At 51.1% G+C, this 14540-nt stretch overlaps 6 protein-coding genes across 6 annotated transcripts; 2 read left to right on the forward strand and 4 right to left on the reverse strand.

Moving 5' to 3' along the window:
* Positions 1 to 49: 49 nt before the first annotated feature.
* PV06_11661 (uncharacterized protein) lies at positions 50 to 1379 on the reverse strand (the record flags this gene model as incomplete). Its single annotated transcript, XM_016413371.1, has 2 exons — positions 50 to 165; positions 215 to 1379. 2 exons carry the CDS (start codon positions 1377 to 1379, stop codon positions 50 to 52), a joined length of 1281 nt encoding a protein of 426 aa, XP_016256244.1.
* A 425-nt stretch (positions 1380 to 1804) lies between these two features.
* PV06_11662 (uncharacterized protein) lies at positions 1805 to 2711 on the reverse strand (the record flags this gene model as incomplete). The annotated part of the gene is made up of 1 exon (XM_016413372.1): positions 1805 to 2711. One exon carries the CDS (start codon positions 2709 to 2711, stop codon positions 1947 to 1949), a length of 765 nt encoding a protein of 254 aa, XP_016256245.1. The 3' UTR covers positions 1805 to 1946.
* A 386-nt stretch (positions 2712 to 3097) lies between these two features.
* Positions 3098 to 5138, forward strand: PV06_11663 (uncharacterized protein). Its single transcript, XM_016413373.1, has 2 exons — positions 3098 to 3565; positions 3624 to 5138. The coding sequence occupies exons 1-2, from the start codon at positions 3271 to 3273 to the stop codon at positions 4868 to 4870; spliced, it is 1542 nt and encodes a 513-aa protein (XP_016256246.1). The 5' UTR covers positions 3098 to 3270; the 3' UTR covers positions 4871 to 5138.
* Positions 5139 to 5912: 774 nt separating this feature from the next.
* PV06_11664 (uncharacterized protein) lies at positions 5913 to 7104 on the reverse strand (the record flags this gene model as incomplete). Its single annotated transcript, XM_016413374.1, has 2 exons — positions 5913 to 6975; positions 7008 to 7104. The coding sequence occupies 2 exons, from the start codon at positions 7102 to 7104 to the stop codon at positions 5984 to 5986; spliced, it is 1089 nt and encodes a 362-aa protein (XP_016256247.1). The 3' UTR covers positions 5913 to 5983.
* A 323-nt stretch (positions 7105 to 7427) lies between these two features.
* On the reverse strand, positions 7428 to 11457 carry PV06_11665 (uncharacterized protein). The gene has a single exon (XM_016413375.1). It carries the CDS (start codon positions 11281 to 11283, stop codon positions 10474 to 10476), a length of 810 nt encoding a protein of 269 aa, XP_016256248.1. The 5' UTR covers positions 11284 to 11457; the 3' UTR covers positions 7428 to 10473.
* Positions 7729 to 9632, forward strand: PV06_11666 (uncharacterized protein). The gene has a single exon (XM_016413376.1). It carries the CDS (start codon positions 7818 to 7820, stop codon positions 9468 to 9470), a length of 1653 nt encoding a protein of 550 aa, XP_016256249.1. The 5' UTR covers positions 7729 to 7817; the 3' UTR covers positions 9471 to 9632.
* Positions 11458 to 14540: the final 3083 nt, after the last annotated feature.

Here is a 14540-nt window from a genome sequence, read left to right on the forward strand (position 1 = left end):
ATTTCTTCCTCTGTCGCTTGACGAGTAGAAGTTGACAAATGCTTGATTCTCATGATCGCCTCCAACGTCGATTTCGTAATTCCGAAGAGCTCCTCCAAGCAATAATGCTTATCCAGTATGGTTTTTGTAAGGGGACAGTTGCGAGTCTCAAGCGGTTCAAGGATACTGCTTGGTGTGAGACCATGGATGCCAGGATTTCCCAGAGTGTCGATACAAATGAAAATTTGGCACAACGTCCAGAAACATTCACTCTGGGTGGCATTGCTTGCTATGGTCGAACGTAACCAAGACCTTCCACCGGCCAGATGGGTACGCCAGGTTGCAGAGGCCCCTATCATGACCTCAATGGATGACATGGTAATGATGGTGGCTAGAATAGCTTCCCGGTGCGACGAGTCGGCTTCGGCTTCGTTCTGCGATAAAGCCATCCACAGATGACGGAGACTGATTTCATGATGTTTGGTACCCAGTGCCTCCACATATCCAGGAGAAGCTGGAATTCGAGCCCGATTGAAGGCAGAGACGGCATATATCGCGTGTAGCAAGGCTACATTGGCAGAAGAACTCCTGCTCGAGTCCGATGCTGCAAGCGCCAGGGGAATAAATATCGTGCGAAAGGGGTTATCCTGGCGTGGCGTTGGTAGCATCATTTCGCTTAGTTCAGTGATCCAATAGTGCAAAAGCGTACGCTCGTCTGGTGAGGCGGATGATATATAAGTCGTGATATGTGGTTGAACTTTCTGTTTGATGGATATCATGGCCATTGCCGCATCAGGATGCTCATATTCGGCAAGGTTGGCCTCAGCCATGCATGAGTGCTCATTGTTGTCTTCTTCACTTCCGTCAAGACTGGAAACGATTCTCGGTGAGGCGGACACGATTGAGGCTGCAGACGCATAAACATGGCTTTGTTGACTCCCTTCTGCGGGGTTAGTCGTGGCAGTGTCCTTTGCTATCAGACTATTAATCTGACCAACTCGCTGGGGAAGAGAGGGTTCATGGCTGGGTGACCATGATTGCGAGAATTGGAAAACGGAGAATGGCCCACGGCTTGCTGCAAAAGCGATGTTCGGCTTGATGTCGGCCGAGTCGATCTCAGCCAACGCAGAGCTGAGCTCGTCCACGGTGAGAGATGAATGCCCAGGGTCTTGCCTTGGTATAAGCGTTCGTCGTTGAACACGGTGACCGCTATTCTGCTCGTCTTCCCAAACCAGCCTCACACTGTATCCTTCACAGTGGATCTCGGCGTCTAGGCATTTACGGCACTCGGGTCGCTGCTCATCGCATTTCATGCCACGATCGCGACATGTCCAACAGCCCGTGTATGTTTTCGTCCGTCTGACAGGAGCCCTAGCTTTGTAGGGTGGAGGGTGCGACATAGTGAATGTACGGCTCTTGCGAGACCGGGACATGTTGGGCAGTCGCAAAAGATGCGGTCGGTTGCTGGTGGCGAAGCAGATTGAAATCGGCCTGGTAAGATGAGGAAGGTAAGGGCGGGGGAAGTAGGTGGCTTTTCAGGGATAGGTGGGGTGGCAGTTCTGGCCCATTGGCACACGAGCTAGCTGTAACAGATCGGGTGCCCTGTTCTTTGGTCAGACTTCACACTCTGTGCCAATAGCGGCCCCGCGGCGGGTGGACACCAAGGCATTCAATTGCACCACTGAAGCCCCTACCGTGTAGAACGCCTCGGCTGGCCACATGGCCTTGACACGGTACTTACGTCCTCGTCTTCAACATCTACTCAACGTCACTGCTGATAGAACAATACGACGGTCACTGTCGACGACAATGCTTGCAAATGTAAGATGTCCATTGGCGATTGATGACACGATCTTTCCGGGGATATCATCGTTCCTTCAAACCCGTGGTAATATACATTTACGTACTCAGCAATCATAAGCAACATCACAATCATTGCCGGATTGCTTGAGACCATTCTTGGTTGATCAAACGCAGCATAGTCCTCCATTCGCATTCACCGTGCTGCCCGTCGACCACCTGCTTCCTTCCTCGGACAAGAATCCCACGATCTGAGCAATGTCATCCACCGTTCCAATTCTGGCCGCGGCGGGTGTCTCCTTCATCTTGACATCCCACTCAGCCAGGACATCGGCACCGGTGTCTCGAAGCCACATGTCTGTGCCCACGGGGCCGGGATTCACACAGTTGACAGTCGCGTTGTAATCCTGCCCGAGTTCCACCGCCCACACCTTGGTTACTCCTTCCAATGCGGCCTTGGATGCTGTGTACGCGGTTCCGTACGCGCTGCCCATACGAGCCATGATGCTCGATATGTTGACAATGCGGGGTGCCGGGCCGAAATGAGGTATACACTCTTTCACCAAGAATGTCGCGAATCGAACGTTGCAGTTGAGGAGTTTGTCCCACAAGTCATATGTCATGTCCTTCAGCAAGCAGTCATCACCTGCTCCGGCGTTATTGATCACAATGTCGATTTTCGTCCACTTCTGCACGGCCGCATCGACGATGCGTGCCGGCCCAGTCTTGTCACTGCCTCCAGCTTGAACGATCAGTGCTTCGCTGCCGTGGCTGCGAACCTTTGCTGCCACTTCTTCGGCTTGTGTCCGGGCGCTCTGGTACGTGATGAGCACGTTGGCACCTCTGCTAGCAAGCTCGACGGCGATGCCCGCGCCAATGCCCCGAGACCCGCCTGTGACGATGGCCGTTTTCCCTTGGAGTGATTTGGACATTCTGTTGATGTGATGTCACGTGTCGGTAAGAAAAGTGGTTGGTAGAAGACGATGGACGGTTCTGGCCAAACAATGAGTGGTATTATAGATTGATTGTGCGAAAAAATCTCATGCTGCGATGGATCCTTCCAGCTCCCGACCACGCCCGGAACCTTAGCCGAAAGACTAGTCTTGACTTGATGGTAGTTTTGAAGATCTGCCCTCGTACGTTTGCCTCTATCAAAAGCTATTCATAGTTAATTTGCTGTCTAGCTTCCCAAAACAGCGACCAGTCTTCGCACTTTATCACGTCTGGTACGTTGTTGGCTCGAGACCCGGTCGTCGAATAAGGCTAAGCTTATCCAGCGTTAAGCGTATTCGCTGTCACCTGCCCCGTCCTCATGGAGCCTCTTTCGACGGGCTTGCAGGGGTGGCGTGGGGTTGGGCATTGTTCCTCATTTGGAGACCTTATTTCAGGGATATCCGCTATTTAGATGGGAGAAATGCCCATCGAGAGTGAACTTGTGCCACCACGGAATCTCATTGCACATATTTTGTCCCACGCGCTTCCGCCGCCACCATGTCAAGTTTGACGACGGCTTCAAAGATGGGAGAGGTTCTCCAGCTGGAAACTGAAATCAACGTCAGCACAGGACATGTCTCGCCCAGAACGAAGCCGTTCAAGCTTTGGAGCACGCTGGGAATCGCGTACTCGATAACTTCAACACCATTAGCCATCGGCACATACCTTGCCGTTTCGATCGGGGTCGGTGGGAGCCCCGTGAGCATTTTTGGCTATACCATGGTTGTCATCCTAGACATGTGTGTCTGTGTCTCGCTGGCCGAGATGGCTTCTATTATGCCTCACTCTGCGGGTAAGCCTTTGCCTTTGCCATGGATAAAAGATGGCCATTAACCAACGTTGCGGTCTAGGTCAAATTTTCTGGACTGCTATTTTGGCACCCAAACCTCGAGCACGACCATTGAGCTACATTGTGGGATGGTTCACCAGCGCAGGCTACTTTTGCTGGACAGCGGCGTGCTTTCTGATCACGTCGCAGCTCATTTTTGCGTTGGTCGAGATATGCCGGACCACTTTCATTGTTCAGCCCTGGCACTACTACCTGGGCTACGTTGGCACAGGGCTGTTCGCCGTTGTGATCAACATTCCTTTGTTCAAGTGGTATCCATACATCCTCAACGGTCTTGTCGTTTACATCAATGTCGGCTCGCTATTCGTTATGATTGCGCTCCTGGTCCGCGCACATCCCAAGCAAAGCGCCGACTTTGTCTTCGTCGATTTCGTCAACAATACCGGCTGGAATTCGAAAGGGGTTGTTTTCTTCCTCGGGTTACTCCCCGGCCTCACGGCAGTCAATGGCTTTGACTGCGCGGCTCACATGGCTGAGGAAATGCCCCATCCTCACCGTCAAGTTCCGCAAGTTATGGTGCTGAGTGCACTGCTCAGCGCGATCAGCGGCCTAGTCATGCTTCTCGTTTATATGTTTTGCATCACCGACCCCGCCAACCTCCTCGCCCCTGTTGGCGGCCAGCCTATCGCTCAACTCATGGTCGACTCCTTCAACAATCTACCCATGACTATAGTCGGGGTACTTGTTTTCATAATCTGCTTCCTCTTCGCCTCTTCCACCTTACTGACCACCTTCTCACGCGTGCTTTGGTCCTTCTCACGCGAAGGCGGCATGCCTTTCTCCGATACCATGGCCAGGATGAACGCTGGATCCTCGATTCCGGTCAATGCAGTTCTCCTTGGGTTCTTGGTCTGCGTACTTATCGGCCTTCTCGAATTGGGCTCCTCAACCGCCCTGAACGCCATTCTCGGTGCCGGCATCCTCTTCATATTCGCATCTTACGCCATCCCGATTACCTGTGCATTGCTGCAATACCGGAGAGCATTGGCTGCGACACATTACTTTGACCTCGGCAAGATTTTTGGGCCTGCTCTAAATGTGATAAGTGTGGTCTGGATCTGTTTCATCTTTATCTGGCTTTGCTTTCCACTTTATGTTCCGGTCACGGGCGTCACAATGAATTTTGCCATTGTTGTCTTCGCCGTAGTCGCAGTGTTGAGCACCATTAATTGGTTTGCGTGGTCCAATAAGCGTTTCAGATGTCCAGAGGCAACGATGCAGACTTCGAACAGAGAAGTTTCGGCCTGATGACGGGTAGCGAAACTGGACTCTGGTTGGACAGTGAATATGCAAGCTGCGTCTCCGGGTTTTCTCTTTCGCAGCCCTTGGATTGTTGGAACAGCACACATTGCCCGAGATGTCAGTATGAATCGTAGCGTCGTCGCGTACGGAGGCGTGCACCTTGTGGTGTTTCAGACGCTAGTAATTATTGTGCTTTGCAAAATTCCGTAAAAACCTTATTTTTTTGCAATATGCAAAACATTCAACAATCATAAAAGCGGTGAGAACACAACGCTATATTTCTCAGCAACAACCACATAACTTGTTGAAGATTCGGTCCAGATACCTTCCGATGTGGGAGATGACAAGGAGAGGGATTAGTCATTTCTTGGTCATCATTGTTAATACATATCCAACCTGCGGAATCTCCCTCTGAGGGGTGTATATATAAATGCAGGATGGGAGCCATGTTTGTGATGAAGGAAATAATGAAGTAATGAGGAAACATTCCGAGTCCGAGCATAATCTCATATCCTTAACAGGACCTTTGAGCCTGAACTGGCTTCTGCAAACAGGCGTCGGTCGCGCAGATAAGCTTGTGGGCCAAACCCTTCAAGCTGGCCCAATGAATCAAATCAAGCGAACCCAATAAATCCGCTGGCTCCGGGCTCGATGCGCACGCAACTTTCCTCTTCCAGATTTACTTCTGTTTCGACCAAATCCCTTTCAACAAGGTATATGTTACTCAATCACTTGTATACCGAAGTACCTCTTCCGCCTTTATGCCCCTTACACTGCAGCAACGACCAGCATCTCCTGCGGGGCCCCTCCGGCGTGGGGCGGTGGCATGGCTGAGAGAAAGAGAGATCTTTTCCGAATGAAACCGACTGAAGCGGCGGATTTGCTCAATAAGCCACAGCCCCGAGGTGGTCATGACCGGGTCGCAGGCCAATAGTGTGTAGGGCCTTTTCCCTTCAAAGAATGAGACACTTGATTGAGTGCGGGTCACCCACATAGTGTAAGCGGGTAGCCCATCTCATAATAGAGACAGCTTGAAGTAGAGCAATTCCGCAGTCTTTTAACAAGGTAAGTACCTTAATTCACAGGGTACCATTAAAGTACCCCTCTTGCCTATCAACATCATTTGGGTATGCTTAGATATAATCTGCCCTCGAATGGCGCTAATTTGTCTGCACAGCTTTCCCCACCATATGTTGTCATGATAGGAACGAATCCTCCAACACCGCCCCCGCATTCCCAGTCCCTAACATTCGGAGCCATCCAAGGCTTTTCCTGGGTAGTAAAATTCAAGACAATGAGTGCCTGACTGCTTTTGTCCTGCGTCTCTTTTACAAAGGTATAGATGTCCGGATCATCTACATCAAGACATTGATAGTCTCCATATACCAAGAGGTCCTTGTGTTGTTTGCGCAGTTGCAGCATTTGGCGCCAGAAGCTCAGAACGCTGTCTGAATCTTCCAGCTGTATCGCCACATTTATGTCACTCGCCAGCGGATGGGGCTTCATCCAGGGTTCTCTAATGTCGAAGCCAGCTTTTTCGGCCTCCTCAGAGAACCCCCCGTAGCGAGCGTGGCCGTTCCACGCCATGGGGATTCGCGCGTGGTCTCGGGCCAAATGCTGGAGCGCTGTGAAGGCTTTGTCAATTTCTTCCTTGTTGTTGGGCCCGTAGCGATCTTGAATCATTTTCATGAAGAGCCGGCTGGATATGTCTTCGTAATTTTCAAACGGGTATGTATGCTTTGGTGCGTTGATGGCCCCGATTTCCTGCCCTTGATAGATGTACTGTGTACCGCTCAGGCAGGACTGCAGCAATGCCAACATCTTGGATCCGTAGACACGGTATTCTGGCTCGTCATTGGTAAGCCACGATACCGAACGGGCCAGATCATGGTTCTCCAAAAAGACCGTGGTCCAAGCATCAGTTCCGTGCAACAGCTGTTGGGCGCGACCAATGGCCTCTTTGAACTTTGGAAGTGTGTAGTTTTTGACGGTTGTTTCAAACTTATGAGTCGTTCCCCAACCAACTTCGACGGCGTCAAGATGGAAGACCGCATCAACTTGCTTAGCCCGTGCGCTGACATATGATAACACACTCGATTCGTCAGGTGCGTCTATGAGTTCACCCACCGTGATGGCTCCGTACCGATGCCATCGCCATTCGCATCACAGAAAGATGCCGGGTAAATCTGGTAAACAATAGCGTGCTTCCACCATTTCTCGACCCGCTGCAGGATGGCCATGTTGAACGAAAAGCGGCGATATCTAGATCTTGCAATAAGGCTGCGTTCTGGCTTATATTGGACATGAATCACATCTCGGTAATCTCTAGAAAGCCTCCTTCGGTCCAGGCAGAGCCGCGATCCTTCAAAAGACGTCGTCATCCCCCCTAATAGTTGTTCATGATTGGACAGTCGTCGGACCGGGAACATTGTAACTCAGAGTCCCAATCGGGTGACCTTTTATGACCCAGAAACCGCTGGGGAAAGCTCTTTCGCTCGTTCATTGGCTGATCCCCGGCCCGAGACGTTCTCGTTGCGCGGGATGGTATGCCGTAACTACACTAGGCTAACTATCTCCAGGCATCGAATCTCGTTATCCCTACCCCCAGCTCATATGGATGTGTCTTCGAGAAAGTCTCGACTCCCTGACACCCGTGTCATTGTCCTTCAGTAACGCGGCACGCGGTACAGTTCATGTATCCCCCGCTTCAAAATCCCTTCGTTCTATTCCACACGATAGCTAGTATCGGCTTGATAAGGGCGCGCCTATTATGAGAAAATGTTGTACCGGGAGTCTCATGCTCTCGGACGACTACAGCAGCCCAAAGCTATAAAGACGGGTGCACCCTTCTCCATTTCGACAGCACTTCATCCAGTCTATTGTCTTCTCCCTGGAGTAATAAACAGACCGAACGCAAACAAAGCATCGAACCACCATCATCCTCTCCTTGCTTATGTCTTCACCAGGAACTCAAGCACTAGCCGAGATGCCTCACTCCGAGGACAGCCTTACCAACAGAGCGGCCATTGCCCAGGAAGCGGCGGCAGCCGTGGACAACGAGCATCATATGGGCTTTTTCAAATCCCTCAAGCTCTACAAGAAGGCATGCTTCTGGTCCATCTTCTTGTCCACTTGTGTCATCATGGAAGGCTTCGACATGGTTATGCTGAACAACCTCTATGCCTACACACCTTTTGCACGCAAGTTTGGCAGTCTTCAGGCTGATGGCACCTATGGCCTGAGCGCCCAATGGCAGTCGGGCTTGTCTGGAGGAAGCCAAGCTGGCCAGATCTTAAGGCTCTTCCTGACTGGCATTGTCGCTGATCGATACGGGTACCGCAAGTCCCTGATCGGTGCCTTGGTCGCATGCATCTGCTTCATATTCATCATCTTCTTCTCGGAGATCCTCGTCCAGCTCCTCGTAGGAGAGATCTTGATCGGCATCCCATGGGGTCTGTTCCAGACCACCACCACCACCTACGCTGCCGAAGTTTGCCCTGTTCATCTCCGTGCCTATCTCACAACCTACATCAATGCCTGCTGGGTTTTTGGCCAGTTGTTCGCCTCAGGCATTATGCGAGCTATGCTTTCTCACAACGATGAATGGGGCTACAGGATACCATTCGCATTGCAGTGGATCTGGCCCGTCCCACTGATAATCGGCATCTCTCTCGCGCCTGAGTCTCCCTGGTGGCTCGTGCGCGGCAACCGTATTCAGCAGGCCCGGAAGTCGCTTGAGCGCCTGACAACGCCTAGCAGAGAGGTTGCCTTCGATGCGGATGAGAGTATCTCAATGATGATCCATACCAACGAGATGGAGAAAAGGATCGAGGCCGGAGTCTCCTTTCTAGATCTGTTCAAAAAGGCAAACCTTCGCCGCACGGAGATTGTCTGCGTGACGATGATGATACAGGGTGGTACGGGTTCGACCCTCCAGAGTTACTCAACCTACTTCTACGAACAGGCCGGTATGGCTACGGACAACGCATTCGATATGACAATTGGGCAGTATGGCATGGGTCTTCTTGGAACACTTGTTGCCTGGTCCCTGATAAGCCGTTACGGCCGTCGAACACTCTATCTTTCCGGCCTGCTCACCAATGGCATGGTTCTCTTTGCCATTGGAGGAACCGCTTTGGCCGGCCGCGACAACACCTCGGCCTCATGGGCGATCGGCAGCCTACTTTTGATCTCTACCTTTGTGTATGATTGCATTGTCGGTCCTGTCTGTTACTCACTTGTGTCCGAGTTGTCGTCTACTCGTCTGCGAACCAAAACCATCGCGTTTGCCCGTAACATGTACAACTGCGTTTGTCTCATCACCAGCGTTCTCACCCCGAAGATGCTAAACCCTACGGCCTGGAACTGGGGCGCGAAAACAGCCTTCCTCTGGGCAGGCTCGTGCTTCATCTGCGCTATCTGGACGTACTTCCGCCTGCCCGAGCCCAAAGGTCGCACCTTTGCCGAGTTGGACATTCTCTTTGAGGAAGGTGTCAAAGCGCGCGACTTTTCAAAAACTGCCGTGAATCACATAGATACACATGTCTCCGAGACTTCTGTTGTTGGGGGTGAGACAGTACGGCATGAGAAAAAGTCGAGTGAGTGACCGAGCTGCTCACTAGGACATCACGCAATGGCGGGAATGGAGGATGCATATTACGTCGTGCCCGAGGAAAGGCGCCCCAAGTGTTCGTTGTTCAATCGATCTGTTTGTGTACCACGCAAATCGCCTTTTCGATCATGTAGAGTGATCCGTGTGCCATGTTATTCAGAAAGCCATACTCGCGAGAAGACTGATACTTCAAAGACAGTAGCAGGATTGCAACATAATATAGCACCATTGACTACATGCCTTTAGCGCAGTTGAACCCCGTACATTCCATTGCACTAATCACTAATAAGCTGTAGAGCTTGTTACTGGGGTACTGAATGACAAGGTGACTAACTCCGTGCTCGTGTACATGGTCTGTACAGACTCGAGCTTCTCACGAAGGTAATGTCGCTGCTCCTTTGGAGTTCCCTCAAATGCGAATAGGAATCTGACGATGAACAAGAGGTCTTCCACGCGTGAGAGATCTTCAATCTGGTCATCGTCGGGTCTGTGAGGCAGAGCTAAGACATCGGCGATGGTACTCGTAATCTCGAACAGCTTCTGGAGCATACCTATCCCGTGAAAGCCCACACTTGTCACGCTTTCCAAGCGCGCGAACAAGGATCGCAATTCTTGGAAAAGTCGGTTAACCGGAAAATGTAGAGAGAGACTTTCGTGGAGATTCTGAAGGGGGAAGGAGCGGAGAAGGCGACGAGAGAGAGCGAGTTGCCAGATCAATGTTCGAAGCCACAGCCTCGTGATAGATAGATCAATGCGTTGAAGCTCCGTCAGACCGTCAGCTCCAGTCGCCTTCAGTGTTTGCTCTTCGAGGCCCGTCTCGGAAGCATCTTCGTCCAGCTCCGTCTGCTTCTGGGCAACCCAGTCAGCCGTCAGCTCTGGTGCGGGATACTCCGGGCTCTCTTGTATTCGCCAATATGCTAAAAATTTATCGTCAAGGACCAAGAAAAGATTGATCAGTCGGCGAAAACCAAGGTCGATATGTGCCGGAATAGTCTCATCAGCCACAGGGAGACCGCATCGAAGAGTAGGGAGAATGCCGCAGAATGGAGGGAACATTGCCAAGTGTCTTTCGTATGTAAACTTCCCAGTAAAGCCTCTGCCATTTCGCAACTTCACTTGGATCGTGCGATATATGGCGCTGAAAATCCACTGTTTGTAACATTGTGATGCCTTCGCGAAGGATGGCAAAACTGCGGTCTAACTGTCCGAGGGTGGCCAGGCAGACACTCAAAAATATACATGTCAGAATGCGCTTGATGGTGACAGCTAGTGGACCCAATGTATCCGTTTGGAGGTTGGCTGCTTCGAAATCCACTGCTCGATATGCTCTCATGCTGCAACGGATCAGATCTGTGATCAGTATCGCAACTTCCCCGTGCAGCGTCCAAGAAGATCGTGTACGATTGATAGTCATGGCAGCGAAAGCGTACACGAGTGCTTCATCTTCCTTATCGCTGTCCATTGTCTGGATAGCCTGCCGCATCTCTTGTGGCGAGATTATGGGATTCAAGGGGTAGACAAACTCCGAAAATTGCGGAAGTAAGTTGAAAAAGAAGGCCACTGTACGGGTCGCTGGTTGCGTTAGAGGCGTCTTGACTGCAATGTCTTTGCTTCTGTTGCTCCGCAGTTGGGCTATGAGTGTACCGCGTATGGTAGGTGTCCGTCTTGCCACCGAGTTCGTAAAAGTGCATCGAAGGTTAAGATGAGTACACTGAGTGCATGTCGGAATTCCATGGCATTTAACCTTGCGCAATCGGCAACCATCGCAAGCTCGACTTTTGCCGCTGTTGTTATCCGTCGGCTTCATGGTATGCTAGTACTGTAAAAGACCGCTCTGCCATCTCAACTCATGGTGGCTTCCCTACATCGCACCGTGGTAGGTGCTATCGAGGCTGATATCAGGAAATGTGCTGTGCCGTGCTTGGAGACTGGATCGGGACAGGAAAGAATATTGGTATCACGTGAACAGGAGTTGTCCCTGTGATTATTTTTCGAGGACTGGAGGGTCTCGGGGGGGGGGTCAGACTATATAGTTTTGAAGAGGGGTGCCGGCCAATGCTATTGCGGCTCGAGTTAAGATAATCACGTGACTGGCGCAAAAACGTTACATCCCAACAGCCTGACCAGTAATGATTGCTTCCTTGTGCCCTGCTCTTATCCGATCATTCTTGATTTTCGTCGTGGTGTTTGTCGAAGATTGAGCCGCGTCTTGACCGCTGTGACATCTTCATCGAGGTTACAGTATATGTTCGAATTTGGGGCATTGCAACTCCATAAGTTACAGTAGACCGAACGAGAGAACAAACACCAAGAAGCCGGCGGACGACGAGCTCCCACCTCCACGTGGTGTCCGCTGGGAACTCTCAGAGAAACAGTCTGGCTGTCTCTGAGTGCCAGGAGGAGCTCAACAACGCGGTGATCCTCTCATGAACGACGCGTCAAAGTCCCGAAAATCACCCTCTGCACCTCACGAAACACCCAACATACAGTACCAGTACACGGGAAGGGAATGGCCTCCTTTTCATGTACACCCACGATGGAAAACGGACTTGAGTCCCCCGTTTTCTTGCCCAACCGCAGTTTACGGTGTCAGAGCGTGAAGAAACGCGACGAAGAGGCGGAATCAATAAGAGGCATACAATCAACACGACATCACTGCGATCACGCACACCACAGACCATATCTTCAGACACATCCATCTTCTCCATCTCCATCAACGACGCGTCGACACGTCGAAAATCACCTTCCGAGCCTCCCGAAACACCCAACATACAGTACCAGTACGCGGGAAGAGAGTGTTGCCTCTTTCATGTACGCCCCTGAATGGAAGATGGACTTCGGCATTCCATCTTCCTGCCCGACTATGGTTTACGGTATCGAAGAGTGAAGAGTATACGGCGAAGAGGCGGAGTTGACGGGGAAGAGATGGTCCACCACACGGAGAACACACTTCAGGAAGTCACCATATCGAATTATGCTATCACTACCAACACCACTCATAGCTCAGAAAATACCTTTCAGACGCATCACACACTGCCACTTACTCAGCTCGCCGACATCGTGGCACACCATCCACGCGAAGGACGCCGTGGGGAAGCGTCCGGCTGCCGATGATGTCTCGATGGTCGAGAGCGAGCATTGACCCGAGAAGCATCAACGGGCAAGCCTCGCACACTACACACACTTCCCATACAGTACATCTGCACTTCATGCAGCGCACTCCCAACCAGTGGCTATCGCACTGGGGCCGGCCAGGCGCTTGGCAGGGCCCCCAGCGACAGTAATCCAGCCAAGCAGAACCCGGATTGGACGAATGCCGCGGATTAAGTCCCGTCGGTCGCGTCCACGGTACAACTATACACCGGCGCAGACGAGTGTTTATTGATAAACAGAAACACAGGAGGGCCGGGAACAGTTGGATCCTAGGTCACGTGATGCTCCCTGCAGGCAGCATCACAACTAGTGGCAACTGCCTAGTAGGCAGTTGCTGCACTATGGCATAAGTAACTTCCGTACCCTCATAGGTAGTTCCAAATACTATCACACTTGTTCTCACTTCAGGGTTTCTACTGGAACGGTCCGACACGTACATAGATACAGAACAGATATTATGATTGTTAGTAGGGGTATCCTACTCGTAGTCGAACGCTGCGTAGCTGCCACTTAATCGGCTGCTGGGACAGTCTATGATGTAATCAATCAATCAATCAATCAACACCAAAAAGCCACCAGGACACAGAGTTCAGCATGTCAGTAAGTACTGTAAACCATGTTACAAACAACGGCAGAAACAATTAGGGAATCTGTGTCAGGGCCAGGATCCTTCTCCGGGAGAGAGGCTGCTGTTAATCCGGTATACTCTGCTTGATTCAGTTTGTGTGGCATGGTGCCCTGGCTGAGCGACTGCATCGAGGATTCTCTGCCCATGTACACGCAAGGTGCAAGAAACGCTGCCGCCGGTCGCCGTTGTCCATACAGCAGCAAGATATTATGTCCCAGATAGGTTAATGACATGCACTTTTCGTTGCCGCATTCACACAACCTCTTGATTGGGAACATGATGGTTCTTGGGTACTTTCGCTAGGCATGATGCGTCAATTTCTGAATCCATATATTAGTGTACCACGTCGCTTTGCCTCAGTTGCATCCTGGGTTCCATCATCTGACGGCTTCGTGGTGTCTGCTCCTAGCCGCTCGTGCACATCATTCGACTCGAACGGTTCTTGAACAGCCAATCCACCGACCACAACCAACACCTCCGACCAGGATCCATATCGGAACCCCGAGAACGACATCAACAGCACCATCAGCACCATCAGAACTCTCCTCACCACAGCTACAACAACCATCAATACGGCCTTCCATCAAGATTGGGAATTCGCCTGGAATCATGCCAAACACGGTGGTATCCTGCACGACTTGGGCAGGAAACCAGACAAGAAAACCCTGCAGTTACACCGAAAACTGCCCCGACCCATCAGCTCCATCATTACCCAGATGGGGACCGGCAAAATCGGATTAAACGCCAATCTCCATGGTATCGACAAGGAAGCACAAAGTGACAATATAGGGCTGTAAACGAGCGGCTTAAGACTAGGATAGGTTCTCAACTTGTAAAGATAGGTATCGGCGGAGTACGCCGCGGAGTGCTATGTCTCTCCATTCAACAAGAGGTTGTCGCTGAAGTGCAAAATGTCGCTACGGACCACAGCACCTCGACAGTCAGAATAACTTATAAGATTGGATGGGCGCACCGTATCAACAAGCTTTTGCAGACTGTGAGAAGGTGTGAGTTTATTGTTCTATAGGTATGCAGTCTGCGCCCTGTGTGCTCGTAAAGGACCTTAGCACATCAATGGGAGTGTTATCGACTTTGAACTTTCGGTCATAACAACTACTGTAAGCTTTATCCACGTGATAATCTCTCTGCCTTTTGCACGCCTTACTGTAAAGATCGCGCTTGACAGCGCTGAAATGAATGTTTATACTGTATACGCGGTGACGGTGGCTACAGACTTATTTATTTACAGAGCTCTCTATCTCAATCTTAGTTTAGCTTAGCGG

Source organism: Exophiala oligosperma (assembly GCF_000835515.1).
Source record: "Exophiala oligosperma strain CBS 72588 unplaced genomic scaffold supercont1.49, whole genome shotgun sequence".
Lineage (NCBI taxonomy): Eukaryota > Fungi > Ascomycota > Eurotiomycetes > Chaetothyriales > Herpotrichiellaceae > Exophiala > Exophiala oligosperma.